Source organism: Syngnathus acus, chromosome 16 (assembly GCF_901709675.1).
Source record: "Syngnathus acus chromosome 16, fSynAcu1.2, whole genome shotgun sequence".
In the NCBI taxonomy this organism is placed as follows: Eukaryota; Metazoa; Chordata; class Actinopteri; order Syngnathiformes; family Syngnathidae; genus Syngnathus; species Syngnathus acus.
Window position 1 is genome coordinate 12,526,853 of NC_051101.1, and position 18,615 is coordinate 12,545,467.

General features: G+C 42.2%; 1 protein-coding gene and 1 long non-coding RNA gene across 8 annotated transcripts in view; one reads left to right on the forward strand and one right to left on the reverse strand.

The window, feature by feature from the left end:
* The window catches only part of znf385d (zinc finger protein 385D), a 55,560-nt gene that overhangs the window by 6,556 nt on the left and 30,389 nt on the right, over positions 1-18,615 (forward strand). For 4 of the 7 annotated variants that reach the window (XM_037275112.1, XM_037275117.1, XM_037275118.1 and 1 more), the window contains 5 exons: positions 6,995-7,111; positions 11,329-11,481; positions 15,397-15,512; positions 15,744-15,904; positions 17,790-17,959. In XM_037275112.1, the coding sequence (XP_037131007.1) occupies positions 17,905-17,959 (55 nt within the window). In that variant the 5' untranslated portion in view covers positions 6,995-7,111; positions 11,329-11,481; positions 15,397-15,512; positions 15,744-15,904; positions 17,790-17,904. Of the gene's footprint in view, positions 1-6,994; positions 7,112-10,298; positions 10,485-11,328; positions 11,482-15,396; positions 15,513-15,743; positions 15,905-17,789; positions 17,960-18,615 lie in introns of those variants that run through there. The other 3 variants (XM_037275115.1, XM_037275114.1, XM_037275113.1) reach the window with 3 other exon arrangements.
* LOC119136532 lies at positions 16,873-17,908 on the reverse strand. Its single transcript, XR_005100770.1, has 3 exons — positions 17,788-17,908; positions 17,529-17,697; positions 16,873-17,060 (listed from the first exon to the last, which is right to left on the reverse strand). It is a non-coding gene; the product is annotated as an uncharacterized LOC119136532 (long non-coding RNA).

Consider the following 18,615-nt stretch of genomic DNA (forward strand, 5'->3'; position numbering starts at 1 on the left):
CACTCTTCGCTGCGGTATGCCAAATTTGAGAAGACACATTTATTTTCATTTGGCAGGAATTTTGTCTGCCCCCACAAATTCTGCCTGACAACAAGTGATGTGTCAACGTCCCGTGTATGCTAATGTAAATATTTTATTACAATATTTGTATTGCCTGAATTGATACTGCGGGGGAGTTTCAGAGCTCACTATTACACCACATTCATTCATTCTTGCTTTTTTTATTGTGCTGTCATGCGAGCACCTTATAAAAGTCATTTTTATTTGAGCTGAGAGCACTCAGGCAAACGAAACCTTAGCTGACAGTTTGAGAGTCTCTCATGAACAAAGTCAAATAATACTAAAACACACTCGCACACACATTCCACAGTCGAACAAAACGGAACATAGAGACTGACGATTTGAACTGTGTCCGAGTCACTCGAGGACGCACGCTCGCCTCATGAATATTCATATACTCATTTGCATATTTTACACATCACTGCCAGCGGGAGGGGAAACATTACTGTTCCCTCCCAAAAAATTTGTACACAGCTCGAGAAATTAATTGCGCTACCCGGAGAATCATACACATTCAGAATAATGAAGTGTGGAAAACATACTTTGAAATGTTAAGTAGGTTGATTTGCAAAGAAATTTTCCTGCCATAGAAAATAAGGTAAAGTCTGTATTTTCTTGAATAAATGTACGGTTTTAAGTCTCATTTGAACATTACTAACTGTTGTGTAATGAAAATAAAGCAACTACACGCATTTGAAGGAATAATATGAGTCCTGGACTTTTCCGTTTGATAAAAAAAAATCGTACTTCCTGTTCAATTTCAGGTATGGGTCCTTGAGACTTCTGTTGTGTCTCGTGTTATGACAGACATCTAAGGGCAAATGTTTTGTCGACTTTCCAGGATTCCTCCCTCGTGATGATTAAGATTTGACGCCCGGAATGTCTGCCTCAAAAAAAAAACTGGCCCACTGCCCCGTTCAGTTTTGAGCTTGAGTCCTTGAGACTTTTCCGTGTCTTATTATGATAGATATGTCCACCCAATTTCTTTTAAGTCGGCGAAACTGGTGTCGACAATCATTTTGTTCAACTTTCCAAGAATCCAGAGAATGATCGTAAAGCTTTGACACCCAAAATGGCCACACTTCAAGGCAACATGGCTAACTTCCTGATTAATTTCAAGCATGGGTTCTCGCGACTTTTTTTTGGTGGTGTCCAACCAGTTTTTTTGTTGATCGGTGAAACGTGTCATGGAGTATTTTTTTTGTTAGAAACCTTTTGTGAAGCCTCAAATTTGCCCTAACTGGCAGCTTCAACTCAAACGTTTTTGAAACGGGTCCTTGAGACTTTTTCATACATCCTTTTATGGTCAATTTGGTGTCGATTGGTATAACTGGTGTTGATGGATTTTTTTCCCCTTTAACTTTCTGAGACCGATGTTGAAGACGGAGAATTCACCCCAAATGACAGACCTCATGGGTCCTTCAGACTTTTGATTTGTGGCTCCTGTTATGATAAACCAGTTCACAAAATTCCATATTGATTGGTCAAACTGATGTCCAGGGCTTTTGTAATTTTCCAGAGGGCGCTATTGAGTAACTTTTTGTTATTTTATTGGGAGAAAGCCAAACATCCAACCAACCGCCAGACTGGACTTGTATCTTCTGAGGCTAAATGTTGTGCTAACAAGTCATTAGCATGTAGCATCTGCTACGTGGTCCTCAAAGCAAAGCAATAAATTGCCTTTTAAGAGCTAATAACACGCGAGCTGTTTGCAGCTGCTTTTCCTGACAGCTGTGACTCACACACTCGGTTGTTATTTGGGGTGGCATGTCACTCCCCCTCCGTGGTGCACTGAGTTTAGAATCAGCGGTTGGATGCTAACGACGCTCCTTTTAGAACTGACATGTTAGCATTAAGGTGGCAAACAAAGCAGAGAACTCACCATTAGACGGGTGAGCGACAATTAATTAATCTAGTTCATGATCAGTGGCATGAGATGATGATTAAGTTTGAGTTTAGCAGTAGATGAGTGAGCTGAAATTACACCGGTGAGTTAATGGGGTGTTGACGACTTGACGGGTGAGTTGATTAGTGGTGTGAATCGCCAAGTAGTGACAGGTTTGGTGTTAAATCGAGTGAGATGAGAACGAGTAGACACCCTAATGGAATTGGAAGAATTTTTGATGAAATGGCTTTTATTAATCGGGTGGAAATGTTGAAAATAAGAAATAACCACATCTCTAAATATATACAGGAGACAAAACAAGGTTGTTGTGTTCCTGCTGTGTTACCAGAAAGGTGAAGCGGGCAATTTGTCCTCTATGTGTGTGTGTGTGTGAGTGATGGCTTGCGCTGGCACAGAAGTGTTATGTGTGTGCACCCGAGTGTGAAATGAACGCCACTGTCTACCCGACTAGGCCCCTCCTCTGACCCACACGGCACCGCCAGGGAACACCACTAAGTCAGTCAGTGTGTGTGTGTTTGTGTGTGTGTGTGTGTGTGTGTGTGTGTGTGTGTGTGTGTGTGTGTGTGTGTGTGTGTGTGTGTGAAAGAAAATGAAATGATAGCTTTTTCGCCAATTTGACATTTAAAGCAGAATTTGTGGGTCAGCCCCGGTAGCCTGGCTGTGAGGAAAATGTTACCCGTATTAGTCACCCAGACTCATTTGTGCTGTTAGCGTAGCGGCTATCATGCTAACGAGTTAAATGGTGTCTGTTTGTCCCTCCGGTGCTGACTCATCTACCAACAGAGGAGAAGAAGACCTATGACTTGAGTTATGACTTGCTTAACCCAAGTAATGACTTGCTTGGAATTTATTGCGGACGCCACTTGACTTACTTGGGATTTGCCAGTGTAACTTGATAGATAGCCATAAAAAAAAATCAAAGGCAAAGGGTCAGAGGTGCCCGCTGGTAATCAGGAAGTCCTCTGGGAAAATTAAACCCCCCCCAAAATAAAACTGTAGACGACGGGCGAGGAACCCCAAAATGTGAGCGGGCATTGACCTGCGTGCCAACAATGTAAACAAACTGATTGGTGTTCTGCGACTGGAGTAGCAAGAATGACGGCCAGCCGGGTGGGACGCGAAACGCCACGAAAAGGTCGGCCCGCTGTTCGCCCGCACGTCACTTTGAAATGGAAAAAAAAGGAAGGCCAAAGACGGGAAGCAGCAAAAGCAAAACCATGTGTGCTTACTTTCCACAGCTTTTCCACCCGCCGCTGATAGTCGCCATTACTGTCAATTAGTTGTTGGAACATGACTAATAACGACACGTTACGTGAGCCCGGATAGCTCACCACATGGCGGTCCGAGGTGGGACTCTGGTCTGCGCGCTCATTGTCAAACGACAAGATTTTTTAAAAACACTCGTACGGGTTGTTTGTATGTATAATCCCAACAAAAGTTTGACATACTAAAAGGAAACATTTCTATATTGCCAATTTTTTGAGTGTAGTACCACATTTCGCCACAGCATGCCAGGCAGTACCGAGCACGACTGGACAAGATGCAGCATTGCTCTATGCTTGTTGAACTACCAGTTGTTTAAATGTTTATAATTCCTGTAGCATCCATGCTAATTTCCATTAGCCCATCTATAGCATTTCGCGTTAGCGTTAAGCAAGAGGACCTTTGTGAAAAGACATAGTTTGCTTCATTACATGTGTATTTTGTTGAATGCACTTTTGTTCTATGTCTGTTTTACACTAAAATTCAATTGGGAGTGACCGAGTGCGAAGCGTCGGGTGCGTGATTGTGTTCAAAAATGAAGTACGTATGTTGTGCATGAGTCATGTTGCTTCGACTGCACTGATTGCTTCTCCTCAGTGCATCCAATGTGTTTACGCTTCCAACTTTTCCATCCGTGTCTCTCTTGTCAATGAAGACTTTGTGACCACCACTTATTCCATGATGCGCCTGCGTAAGGATTGTTTGTGCTCGGGAACTCTTTTTGGCTGGCAAACCGGGCGGGCGGGCGTGATCTTGAGTGAGCTGTTGAGGTTGTCATAAATATGTCCATGGCGTTACTTGTTGTGTACTTAAGGTACTCGTGTCAAAATATTCCACGCAAGCAAATGGCGAAGAGAACATTCCGTAAATTCCACTTGTATATCGTAGGAGGGGACATGGCTGAAAATACATCTTCCTTGGCAGAGGTCACAACATTTTCAATCAATGAATTAACAACTTGGCTTCCGGGACCGCTGCTGAGAGCCTGACGTCTTTAACCTTCAGATAAGAAGAATGAAGGACGGCCAGCAACTGTGTCAGAATTGAACCACGTGAATAGAAGCCCGCAGAGGACAACGTGAGGCAAGGACAAAAGTAGTCAGAGCGCCATTGTTCGCGCCAGGCCGTCGTTCAAACCCGGTCTTTGTTCACACCGGGTCATTACCAAGGTGAATCAAATAGTGACTGGTAATAGAACAGCGATAGCTCAGCTAGATAATGGAGCATCATTCTGATTCATCTTTCATGGTGAGAGCATTAAATCTCAAACGCTCACTTTTGACCGGGTATAGTCTCGGGGGGTGCTGACGTCAAGGTCGAGCAGTCCGCTGAATGAACACGATATTTTATTGTGTAGCGCAGATTTTTAAGTGATTGTTGTATGAGTCTTTACCGCAAAAAAAAAAAAAACAGCACCCAATAGTGCTGCGTGGGAAGAGGCGCGGTGATGCTGCTAGCTCGCTGCTAGCTCGCCCAACAGCACTACCAAGAGTGGCCCAAATGACTTTGACAGCTCACATGTTATCTTTTTAATCATTTAAATACTTTTCAAAAAAAGTTGTGTTTTATTTATGGTCACTCCATGACGTATTTTCATATATCGAGGGTGCGTCCGGAATGCAATTAACAACTATTAAATGGAGCGGTAATGTCTTGACTTGTCGGCTGTTATCCTCGCTGGGATTTGCAAACAGCTGAGTGGCCGTGTTTCGCGGCGTCAAGCCCCTCGGGAAGAGTCAACCTTTTGATACAGACGAGCGGCAGTCTTATGTTGTTTTCTTCTTATTTGCTGCGAAAGCAGCTCGGCCTCATTCACTTCTTGTCGGTTAGCCGTTGTTTTCCTCGCGGCCTCCATTTTATGTCAAAGCTCGTAAACGTTGCCGGGTGGTCAACTCACGCTCCGGCCAGAAGGTTTGGAGCGTAAAAAGATGAATCCCCCTCCAGGCTGGACCTTTTATTACTTGAGTTCGGTCATTTCGGATTTAATAGACATCTTTTACTGTGGAGGGAAAAAAATCGTTATCGCGCTTGTCGCGTAGCTCGCTCATTTATAACTAAATTCCCAAATAAGTGCTTTGTGATTAGAAAGTGAGCAAACACAAAGAAGTGGTACAAACTCATCAAGATCATTTCAAACTTTGGACCTTTATGGTGTTGATCTGCTGTTTGACCTTAGTGGAGCTCAGAACTCTCAGATGAATGGATGGAGTTAGAATATATTGTTGGGATGGATAAATAAATGGCTATATTTATGTATATGCTTTTAAATCCTGCACCAGGCAGCATTTGAGTAAAACTCAATAGGACCTTCAAATAAATAGAAGCAATGTGGAAAAAACTGCATTCAATGAAAAGTCTCTGCTTGTATGTGTGTATTGAGCTGGCCCCCAAACATGATTTTACCTTTTAAATATCCAAAGTGACTTTGAAAAATAAAACCCACTGCAGCCGAGGCCAGCGTGAACCTTTTCATCTTAATGAAAAGAGCTGTCTGATAAGCCATTCATTGCTACTCGGTTTTCTTTTCTCCCGATCAAAATGACCAAAGATTATTTGCTTTTCACACCAAACTGAGATTAATTTCACTATACCGTGAAAACATCTGCTTTAAAAATACGTCGCAAGGGTTCACTGCCCGTGTTATAGATTGTGATTTAAAAAAATAAAAATAAATTGCACTGCAAACAGGGTTACTGCGTGTTAGCGTGGCATTATGGGAAGTCTGGCATGCTTCTAGAGTAGATTAAAGCAGTCAGAATAGAGAGGGGGCGCCCTCAGGGGGTCCTCTGAGAATGTATTCATGACAGCAGCCCTAAAAGCCATTGGAAGCCATTCATCGCTTGATGGGACTCAATATTGCCTTTTGCTTTCGGAGCTCACATTGTCTCCCTCGAGCGGCGTCCACTCTCGGATTCATTCCGACCGCTCGGTAAAAAAACCTTATTAACGAGGAGCAGATAAGCAAATAATATCCTCCTGCATTTTTTTTTTTCTTCCTCCCTTCAACTACCAAAAACAATTAGCCGGCTAACAAGAAGGACGAGGAGCTGCCGATTCCTGTCCGGCGCGTCGAGTCCAACCTGGAAAAACAAACGTTCTGACAAATGGACGTGGAACGCACGCACGCACATCTGGACGGTCAGGAAGGGGAAAAAGAAAACAAATGAGAAAGGCTGAGCCAAGCTGTTATTAATTACAAGATGATGGGGAGGATGATGGGGAAGGCCCGAGCATTTGGAACGAGAACGGATGACAAATCAGCCGCCGCCTAAGCCAGTCGGCGGGAATCCCAGGAGTTAAAACTCGAAGATGTATATGCTGTGAGAGACACTCAAACTTGAACACACATGGATGGCGGCTCCTCAAAACGGGAATTTCACACATCCATCATCACGCCGCTTGTTTTTCCTACAAATGTAAAGTTGAGTTGTCCGCGCATCATCCATCACATTCATAGCACTTTATTTATATCACAAAAAAGCTGACATTTCAACAGGGGTGTGTAGACTTTTGATAGCCACTCTATTCTATCTTTCTAAGAAGACAAAAACAAGTGAGCTCATTGTTGCCGTGCTAGTTTCCAAGCCATCAAGGCAGATTCGGGTCAGTGAGCTTGACAAACGACCGGCGGTGGCGTGGCGCTGACCCACAGGTCCAGTCAGGCCTATTAGGGCCCGGTCAGGTCCGAACGGATAATGTTGCTGGCCCGAGTTGTCATTAATTCCCGTTCTTTTATCAATATCTAATTATCTGATCTGTCTGCAGATGCGCAGCCCCAAGATGAAGCCTGCAGTAGAAGTCCTTAAATGGCCGATAAAGCCACGCGGCAGAGATGAAATCCGTGCTCCAGTGGCCGTGTTTTCTTCAGATCATCATCATCAGGTGCGGTCCTTATGGGATGTTATTAATTTACATTAGCTACCTGGTTGGGGAGATAAAGATGCAGTTGTGCAGAGGCAAGCCAAATATGTTCCGGCTGTGAATATTTGATCTATTTTTCTCATTTCGCACACGGCATTTTAATGCATTTTTATCGGTGTACACATTCGGAAATATCGTTGCGTCAAATGTGCCCACAAAGCATGGCGCCTTTTTAATCACCCCAGCAGTGGTCAGAAGTAACAAATTACTTAAATACGAATACTTTGTCAAAATGAAGAATACTGTAAAATATAGCAAAAGAGAATTTCCAAAAAGTGTACGGATTAAAGGCTTTTCAATTAATTTCAACCCTAACTCTCGCCTTGGTTTATGTCCTCTTTTGGGTTAAGTACAGTTAAAAAAAAATTTCGCTTCCTAATTTCTTGCTATTATCTGAACTAGTGTTTTTTGTTTTTATTGTTTTTATATACAAACCATTGCTAGTTTTCTTTATTACAAAAAAATAAATAGTGCATTCATGGCATTTCAATTTATTTCAATGAGCAAAATAGATTCGAGACGTTTGATATGTGGACATTCCAACCTTCGCAAATGACTCACACTTCCTACTTGTGGGGTGTTTGGGTTATAAACACTTGACAAACTGATTTCACCGATACCACTCGCTGCTTTTTACACAGCTTGTTGTAAAAAAAAAAAAAACAGCATGAAAAGACCGTGTTTATCATCACTGCTCCTTCACGCTCAGATTATTGTGGAAGAGATAAGCAACGCTCAGATAACACAGACAATAAAAGTCTGGAGCAGGAAGCGACTCAAATGTCTGCTTATTCCTGTGACATTCCAATGTTTTCTGTTGTACTGCAACTCCACATTCCCAACACTCCATAGGGGGTTTTAAAATATAAATAAGACGTCCAAACAACCTATAAACACATCAGATTTAGTCGGAGACTGAAAGAGTTTTATAGGGGTCACTGGTGTTGGCCATGTTGTGGAAATTTGTTGAAAATTCAATCTCCAAAGCTGGTTTCACTTAAATAACATAAAATTTGGTTGGTATGTCTGTTATGATTAGACCCACAAAAAAAAAAAGAAGCCATGCCAAAAAAAGCGCAGGAAATTTGGTATTTGAGTGTGAAGCAGATAATTGAGCTGAGTAATGCCTCATCTAATATCTGGAAAATGAAGCCCCTGAGGTCAGTTTTACTTGGCAACGTAAAATTGGGGAGGCATGTCGATCATGAGTAGACCCACAAAAATAAAGTCGAAATAAGCTTTGCCTAAAAAGATTTACGAAGTCTGCCATTTTGATTTGAAACAGCCATTTTGGGTCCCTTTGGCCATTTTTAGAAGTTCTTCAATGTCTTGAAACTTAGTGATTTGATCCAGTTGCCACCAAATTTTTAATGATGGACCACGTTAAATCTTGAGATTTTCTATTGTGGGCACAATGTGGTAGTGAAATTTGATGAGTTGCAAAGAAACGGGAACTTCTAATCAGTCAGCTCCTCAAGGTCTGCTCTTGACTCGTGACTCCTGATATTTGGATTTCTTCAAACTGCATACTAGCTCATTTTTTTGTCTTGACTTTGTGTCACATCTTGGGTTGAAGCTTTAATCACTATTTGTGGATGACTCACTTACTGATGGCGGGCATAATATTTGTCAAATTTTCCGTGCTGAGACCTCATTCAAGATGGCTGAAAAGGAACAGAGGAAGTTTTTTTTTTTTTCCAACAGCGAACAAATAAAATAGCACATAATCCCACGTTCTCGTATTCCTCGCTGATCAAATTCAAGTCACAAGTGTGACTTTCTTATCAACACCAAGCGAAATGACTCCTGCTTCTCTCGTATCTCTGCAGTTCCTTCATCCGCTAAGGATAATTTCTCCTCTATTGATTTGTTCTTTTTCACATTATTTCTCGGGTTGGAGGTGAGAGGGGGGACTCGACCGTCTCCAAATGGGAAGATGATTTATTTCTTTAAAGAACAAGAAGGGCAGAATGTTCCGCGGGGTGGCACTCGTTACACCGGGGAGCTTGTAAAGGGACTTTTTCTCTTTTGTGCTACGATTTGATTGGTGCTATGCTATGATCATGCGGAACACGCTATGTTTCATGCTACGGTATATTGCAGGTTTTTTTTTATGGGTTTTTACAGTACACAGGCAAATCTGGATTTAGAGTTGCGTATCTTGCATTGTACGGAAAAAAATGCAGCGTTATTAACAGAAAGAAGAAGAGGCACAGAAAGTCTCCAGATTACTTTATCATCAAGGCTAATTTAAAATAGCCTGCCTATGGCATTTCCGAGTAGATATTAGCATTAAGCTAGCAATGTTTTGAAATGAAATAGTATGCTTGAAAATTCTCTTTTTCTTGTCAGTCATAAAAATACTCTTTAATAAATGACAAAGAGCTTGAAGCGAGCACACTTGACCTCATAATTGGAGAAATGCGCAAGCGAGCGAGTTTTCTGCTCAATTCTTTCGTCAAAGCGATGGCACACAATAGCGCTAAGAATTCTTAGACAAAACCCATAGTCTCACATTTCTTAACAGCGAGCGTTTGAGAACAGGTACAAAGGAATATAGTGCTTATTGAAAAGTGCGTTTCAGGAAGTCTAATTGTCTATATTGTGTCGATTGTTATATGGTCTCTCGAGGATTTTAATACAAACACGCAAAGCACACAAAAGGCAGGAAGACGACATTTACATCTTCACTTGAGGCTGTCGGTTGTCTACTCAGTATTTCTTGTAAAAGTTCAACATTTGCATAAAACAACAAAAATGATGAGATCAAATAATTGTCAAGTCTAGACAATTTTACCCGACGCTGTTTTGCACACGTCAAAGGCAGACATAAACTTGACAATTTTACCCGACGCTGTTTTGCACACGTCAAAGGCAGACATAAACAATGTTGTTTTTTCTGTCTATATGCCAATGCGAAACAAAATTAGCTTTAATTATTGAAACAATGATTGACTTGTCGCACAAAGAAATTTGGGTTCCACCATTCTCACATTTCACCATTGTTGATTAAATACTCTGCACATTGTCGCACTGATGACTGTCACATTTTAGGTGTTTAACTCGTCCGGGCAGTCTTATGTGTTGTCGGATACATGTCGCAGCTAATTTCTTGAACGTTTATGCAAAACAAGCCATGGTTTGTGCTCTTGTCCTATACAGTATCTTCATGTGTTTCTGCTGGAGTTAAGTGGCTGGAATGCGCTAAACTGGAGTCACGCTGCGTTCACAACAGTTGACGGGAAATTACATTTATCCCCCCACTTGGATCCTTTGCTCCCCCGCTAAGTCGCCTCGCCGCTGCAGTGACGGACAATACCGACCGCTAATCAAGGTAAAGGGTCACAGGTTCACCTGAAACGTCAACGTTGAGGTTATTGAAAAGCGTGAGCCGGTAATTTAAGGTGTTTAGTGCGTGTTTACAAGCTGGCAAATCCAGTTGGTGAGTCAAGTGGATTTCATATCGTTTAGTTTCAGTCTGGAAATTGACTTCATTTTCAAAATATTGGCTTGTGCATCCAAAGGACAGGAAACATAAGAAACGAGTTTTCGACTGTGCATACTCGCCGAGGAATCTTTTGCCTGGATGAACATTCGCCCTGAGGGCATGCGATTATTAGGCGGGTGGTCGGGTCTAACGCTGATGTCATCAAAGCCGAACCAGCTCAGCGTGAGATTCACCAGGCTGCCCAAAGACAATCTCCTGAACTTCAACGACAAGAGTAGAAAAGATAAGACATGACAGGATGACTTCATTCACCTCGCTCAGAAACACCTCCTAGCCTCTGTTTTTTTATTTATTTTATTATTATTATTATTATTTTTAAATGCAACGCAAAAGTACTTTTTCTTTCAGTTGTGGCCACTGGCTAATTTAGTTTTTAGTCATGAAGTTAATTCACAACATTTAGCAAAGCTATTAGCAAAGCTACACGAGTAAGACAAAGTTTTGATAGCATTAAAGTTGTGCTATGCTAGCTACTTTAGCTCTTGGGCATAAAAAAAAACAACAAAAAAATCCAAATTATATACATTTACACATATGTAAATAAGTCGCATTTTTCAAGTATATAATACTTAGTATTAGTATAGTTAGTAGTTTTAACGGCCAGCTCTTAAACACCATTACAAAGCTACATCCAACTCTCTTGATTGTTTTTTTTTCGTGTCCCTGTCAGGCAGTACAATATCCCAGACAAACGAGGCGTCCCGCTCCAAAGTATTTCCATCACCGGCAAGACGACGGTGATGAGGTCTCCTGGGCAAACAAGATGGAATTGCGCGGGTCCGCTAATGGATTGTGGAGTGCGATGTCTCCGGAGCGCTGCCAGGTAACCGTTCTCATTTTACCTTTTGCCTCGAAATGAATACAACTCCTGCTTAGATACATTTCAAGAAGTATCAAAACATAATAAGTTATTTATTGCATATATATACAATCCCTCAAAATTGAACAGAAACTTCCGAAGGGCGTATCGAACATGATGTAAATAGGATCCATTAGCAGTACATCCATTTAATGTAAATATTCATTAGAAGCGCAAAGGACATTAACCATGATGTAAATAATATACACATTTTTCCCATGAGGCTTTGCAATCTGTATGCAAAGAGACACGAGGGGGGAGTGACAAATGAACGAGGCGCGGCGTTGTCAGCTCCTATTTGTCAGGTGAGAGCTGAGCAGTCGTCCTGTACGTCCAGCAGGCAGGAAACACTTGTACCCAACACGCATCGCGTGATTCATAATCACAGAATGGCAACACGAAAGGAGAGGGGACAAAAAATGAAAGATGTTTCGACGCCTCGTCTACTTCCCTGAAAAAGCTTTTTTTTCTTTCAAATATTCTGCTGCTACGACAGCACCGTGAGCGCACATCTGATTAAAACCTCCGACAATGTGATTTAGTTGATATAATAATAGTATTTATTGTCATTTAAGTGGGGAAGTGTCGAGGAAACGACACCTGTCACTTTGACCTGTCATTGCGTACGGGTCGTAACAAAATGAAGCGGATGTTCAGACTTTGTTCTCTCATCACTTCAAACTTTTTTTTTTTGCCTTTCTGGCGCTCCAAAAGGGGGTGAGAATTAAAAAAAAAAAAAAAAAAGTTCAGCTTTATTTGCTTTGCTTGTTGAGCTTTAACCAGGCAATATGATTATTTCCAGCGGGCGTGCAGCTGTGTTTGTCTAACCAAAACTCCAATCTGTGTTGGAGATATTGCGTCTGGCGTGGGAATAGGAATCAAATCAGGTAGGGGAGGGGCGGGGGGCTTTATTTACACCCGCACGCTTATTTGGAATGTTTGTTTCACGGTACAAATGACAGCAGGGAGAATGAAATAGTGAGGTCGTTTCATACATGGAATGGATTGCACAATATGGGAAACACGAGTGGGAATATTAAATTGACTTGATTAACATGTGTATGCATAATAGTCAGTTTCGAACATAACAGTCAGAAATCATACCGATAGTTATAAGTGTACACACCCTTGTTGATGGCAGGTCTTTGTGATATAAAAGAAATTCATATGACCCATAACCTGGACAACTCAACTCAAAAAAACACATCTTCAATAGGGAAATTTAAAGTAAATCAAGTGTGATTATTGTGGTTGCACAAGTGTACACACCCTCTTCTGTGGGATGTGGCTGCGTCAATCACACTCAAACTCATGTTAAACGAGTTGGCTCCATTTAAAGTGCCTCCAATTATAATAAAGTTGACATGTTCTAGTATTTGTTTTTTTTTGTTTCGTGTGGCCCACGGGCCATACTTTGCCCATCCCTATTGTGTTGTGAGCCAAAATTTGAGATTCGAGCCGGTGCTACCACTCAAGTGGAGTGGAATAAACCCCCAGAGCAATTAAGGTACTTCATTTCGTTGGACGTGGGCAAGGAGAACTATCTGTTTTCCCAAGGAAATTTCCTGGAAACCAGCTGAACTTCCTGGGAATTTTCCACCTCTTTGTAACTGTGGTCTCCACCCATTCCCTAAGTGGCAAGTATAGAATGATCCAGGGGTCATCTGTAAGTAGTCGAGGAGGGTGAAAAGATCCGTCAGGCAACAAACGGCTTGGTCCGACCTTGGCGGCGGTCACTGCTAAACGGCGGGAGGAGGGGAAAATAGCTCCAGCGGAGCGACAGGATTTATGTGGGTGACAAGTTCTTTACGAGCATTACGCCGAAGATGATGGCAGTCGGTGGTCCCCGTAAATAACCCGACGCTTACATATTTTAGTGACTTTTTGATTTATCACGGAAGCGTCATTGTTGCAGCTACGAAGCCAGAACTGAATTGGAAACGGACACTAAATTTAAACCAAAATGGCCGACGGCTCGGGATTCACAGCGTAGGTTCCGTATTGATTTTTGCACATCCTATCATGATGAACATATGCGACCAATTTCGTATCAATCAGACGTACTTGTGGCAGAGGTTAATCGTGTGGCACTCTCTGGGACTCATCAAATTTTGTTTTCAAAAATATACGTTCTTAAAACTTGACTTGACCACGTCGAAGCCCCACAAAATCATTTCATGCCTTGGGCCAAAATCCATCTAAAAATCAACCGTTTCAAAAATTTGTTGGAAAAGTCAGCATTTGCCAGACAAACGTGTTTGCTTGTTCACAGCGTGAGACACCGGAGGAGCAAATGAGGATGGATTTTTTTTCAGACAGAATGATTTAGCACACTTAGGTTGGACTTGATTTAAAAATCAATCTTTGCTCCAGTAAGACGTCCCTCATCTCTTTTCTCTCGTGTGGATCAAGTATCAGCATGAAACAATTTGTTCCTCTTACTGCTACTCTGCAAACATTATTCGATTTTCCCTCTTATTGACCGTTCAGCTTTTTCAACTTTGCTTTGACTTTCGAGGGGGAAAAAAAAGTAAAATCATATTATTTTCATAAAACTGTCCTTTTCAGTAAGTCCTGATTAAAAAAAAAAAATAATCTAAACAGCAGCAAGAAGATGTGAATCTATTATTTGTCAAATAAAAATTGTAATGTGTTTATATAGTTTATAGTCATTTATCTAATTAAATGACTAGTTTAAATAACCAGTTTTTTGTAAATAGTGTAAAACATTAGTGAGCAAATAAATTGTATTTAATATTGATTAAAAATGTATGAATAGAGTATAATTGATATAATTGCTAATGATTATTCAATATCCAACAATTGAAAATGTCCAAGTTGAAAGCAGAAAAGCCCTCCTTACCACCAGGGGTGTGTGACCTGGACATGTTCTGCAAAGTTTTCTGGGCTCCCTCACAAAGCGGCTTTTTTGTAAACGTATACCAGCAAACATTTGCTGCGGTTTCATCGCAGCAGGATTAGCGAGCCGCAGAGGATTTAATGCATCAGGTTGCCGGGATGGCACGTTTGAGTCACTCAAGGACTCCCAAAATGATGTTCCCAAACAATGGAGCTGGCGAACTACCACACTCAGCTTTTAGTGGGATGGCGCTGACTAGAGAGATTAGCTCACTGCAGGGGGGCCGCGTTTGCGTTGCCATCAAAGGCTGGATTTACAGAGCTCAAGTCACACAATTTGGATTTCTGTGCTCTCAAGTGGCACGACAGGGATATATGCAAGAAGCAGATGGAATCTCCGATTGGAATCAGACCTTTTCCGAAATAGATAGAAATCAGAAATTGAATTAATCTGCCAATGAGTCAGTATCATCTTGGCTCCATCTTTTTTTCAGTAGTGGAAATGGACAAGTACATTAGCATAGCGGTTTAGCTGCTACTAGCTAGCCAAGTACATTAGCACAGCGGAGTTAGGTGCTACTAGCTAGCCAAGTAGCTAGCTAGGTGCTAGTCAAGACTACATTAACAAGTCCAAACACACAAAAAAAATCCCTCATGTAATGTACCTCTATCAAAATAACCAGTTTGAAATCTCCGGATTTTGTGTTGATTTTTTAAGGTCCACTCTCCATTTCATTTCATCCGGACGGTGTTCTTCCACACCAAACCGGTCCAAGCATGCCTTTTGTGGACTTTGTTTTGGAACAGAAAAGGAACTTCCCCAAAGCAGTGCCATAAAGTTGGAATCACAAATCCAACAGGCCGTCATCCAAGCCCTGATCCTGATTGATTGATTCATGGATTAAGAGCCGTGTCTTGATCCTTTTTTTGTGTCTTTGATGATTTGACATTTTTGGCTGGCGTCTGTTGTCGGCACAGCCTTCTTGGACTCGTCCTCTGATGATGTCACTTCTCGTTCAGTGGGAACGCCAGACATCGGGATTTCATTTGAAATCCAAAATGCAAGTCAGATGATCAGCCACGTGGGCTTCCATTCCACACGAGGTGGCAGAAGCACTCATGTGGAAGTGCAGACAGTAAGTTTTGTAATCAAAGACTCCGATACAAATAGACCTACTGATTTCTTTATTTAAGGGAAAAAAATCAAATAAATAAAGATTTGTTCTGTAGTTTTATTTTATAAAATCTCATTAGAATTTTATTTTTTTTTTTTGTATTTCTGAGCTCTCATAGTTGCCAAAATGCTCAACTAAAAATCAGAAAGTACAGTAGCCAAGTTATGAAATGTGTTTGTTTACTTCACGCAGCTGCCCTCCAACTAACCACCCACCCATCCAACCACGCCTCCTCCACGAGACTCCCCAGCTCCCTTCCACAAAAGAGACAGCGGGGCCCAGAGGACTTAATTTGTCCCCGCACACTTTGTCCCCGGCCGGCTCCAGTGGAAGCCGTTTCCAGCGTGTAGCCGGTGACATTCCAACGCTAATGCCTGGCTTGGCTTTCCGCGTAACAAGAGTCAGATGATTGGCTGAGTCACAGCGGATCACGTAGAGCCTGTCCTTCGTCTTAATCCGCTCTCCGGTGGCCTGGAGTTGGCTTCGCCGCCGGTTACGAGTTAGACAAAACCACAGTTTACTCTCGCCGTTCCTCGTAAAAAGCCCAGTTGTTTAGTCAGATGCCATCTGCTGCGGACTTGATTTAACACCACTGTTGTTTTTTTGCTGAGCATTAAGGAAGGAGGTCACCGGGGAACACAGCAGTGACCAATTACTGTCAAACGAAGGCGGGGGACGCTCGCACGCCGATTCCATGGAAGTCGGATCGTCGATTATCAAAGTACTAAAGCTGGGGTGGGAATGGCAATTTTGTTGCCAATGATAACCATGATATCACCACGCAGGCGTTATGCGATAATCGATATTGGAAGGAAAAGCTCCAAGGTTGTCTGCAACCCTCGGCGCCTTTTTTCAACTCACTTGGGAAGAATGAAGTCACAGTCTTGTGAAAATTCATATTGATGCGTTGAGGCTTTGAATTTTTCTCAATTGAGATTTATATTGTAATATTTTCCCAATTCAGTTTTTGTTACTTCTGAAAAAAGTGACAACACAAAATGACCGCCTTCATTTAAAAATACGACAACACTCCACGCCACCTTTTGTTTCACTTTTCTAATCAGCGCCGAGGCCATTCCAATTATACCAAATGTTTTCAAAGCGATGAATTTCCAACAAGATAGTCTCGCCCGGGTAGCTAATAATAATAACACCAACAATGATAATATGCATCTCCCCACGCTGCTAATCTTCCAAAAAAAAAAGAGTTTGAATTTCCAAGAGAGCGTCACATGACTCTTCATCACTTTGAGGCTTTTTATGAAAACCTCAAGTGGTTTCATGCGCGCGCTAATTAAAAGTTCACAAAATGGCGGGGGGGAGGGGGCGTATAAAAGCCATTCTAAATGGATCTTGTTGTCATTCCCCGCACAAGTCGTCTCCTCGCAATCTCCCGCTTCTTGGTCTTCTTCTTCCTCGTTATCAGTCCCTGCAGCCCGTCAAGCAGAATGCGGGCCGAGTGGACGAGCGCAGGTATTGATCTCCGGGGGAAGGCGCGATCGCTGCAGTCTAACGAGCAACAAATTAGAGTCAAAAGCTTTTGCCGCCGACTCAAAAGACACAAAAGACGCGGAAAGCCGATCGAGTGAAGCGGCGGCCCAGACAAAAGGTGAAATCAAACTTGAGGGAGATTATCAGCAGCTTTGATTGACTTCACACGCCGCCGCCATTACAAAAAAAAAACACTCGCCGGGAGTCTAATAGAACTTAACAGCTCCTTTGATATTTATTTATCGTCACAAGGGCACATTTTAAGCCGTGTTTGTATTTTAATCTACATTAGGATGAGGCCTGATTTTGATCTGATGAATTCGAGGCCGATTTGTGTCAGCGAGAAGGTAAATCCATTTGCTTTTAATCTGCTTCTAATCACGTCGTTTAAACATAAGCACGGCGAGAGCTGTTTACAATCTGCCAAAAGCTTTAAAAACGGCGAGTTGGCGCAAGGTAACGCGAAACATTTTTGCTTCAATATACCTCGTGTACAGCGTGTTCTCCGACCCATGAGCGTTTGAAGGACCACCTGCTAGCAATCACGTCCACCGGCCGGGACTCTGCGACTTAGTCCGCTGTCTTCTTCCATTTACTCCAAAGCAAAGAGTTGCACGGCAAATAAAAGGGGAGGAGAATATTTTCATCCTCCCAGCTATGAAAAACATAAAACAAGCGAGGCGAAGGGTCAAAAGTTTGTGGAGTTTGACAAACTGCTAATATTTTTTTTCTCGTTCAATCTCACAGCAACTGGTTTCCTGCCCCGGCAGAGTCGCTATCTCCCTGCATTAATAACGTCCTCAGCTGCCTCGGTCCCAGATGACTCCCAGCTGTAAATGGAAACAGCCAGAATAGTTTGGAGATGCTGCCACTTGTTCCAGTCTTCCTCGAGTCGCTCCCGGCTTGGAGGCCCCCAGGTACGAGCGCTTATCTGGCCACCCGCTGATAAGAAACACGTGGAGGGGAAGCGGTGGGAAGTCAGACTTGAGTCGCAACAGGCTAAGTGGGGAGTCGGGGGCGGGGGGGGGATGCATGTTACAAAAAGTTGGAGATGCTCCAGTGAAAAGTCCTTGCAATCACAGGTCACCAAAAGAACACTTAGCACTAACACAATGTTAAGCATCAGAGCTGCACTATAAAAAAAATTACATAAAGACTGCAACGTACAAATTTTGGCACTTCAACTCGCAATATATGTGACAACACGAAATTCAAATTGCATCAAACTAGTCATGAATGTCTCTTGCCAAGACTTGCATGGGAGACTCCCTTACGCAAGGCTTTGCCAAATCTCATCAAATTCCTGCCAGATTACACAAGATTTTATTTCCTGTAATATCCATGTCTCTCACGTTTTGCGAGATTTTTACGAAATCATGTGACTTGACCAATTCCTATGAGATTCCGGCTAAATCATGCTCGATGTCCTCGAATTACACAAAATTAGATTTATGCAACTCTCATGCAACTTCCGGAAACATCTCGCGAGACCTTCTCTAAATCACGCAAGACTTCCACAAAATTATTTTAGAGACGTCAGCATCATGTGAGACTTGCACAGTGAATGTTGTGA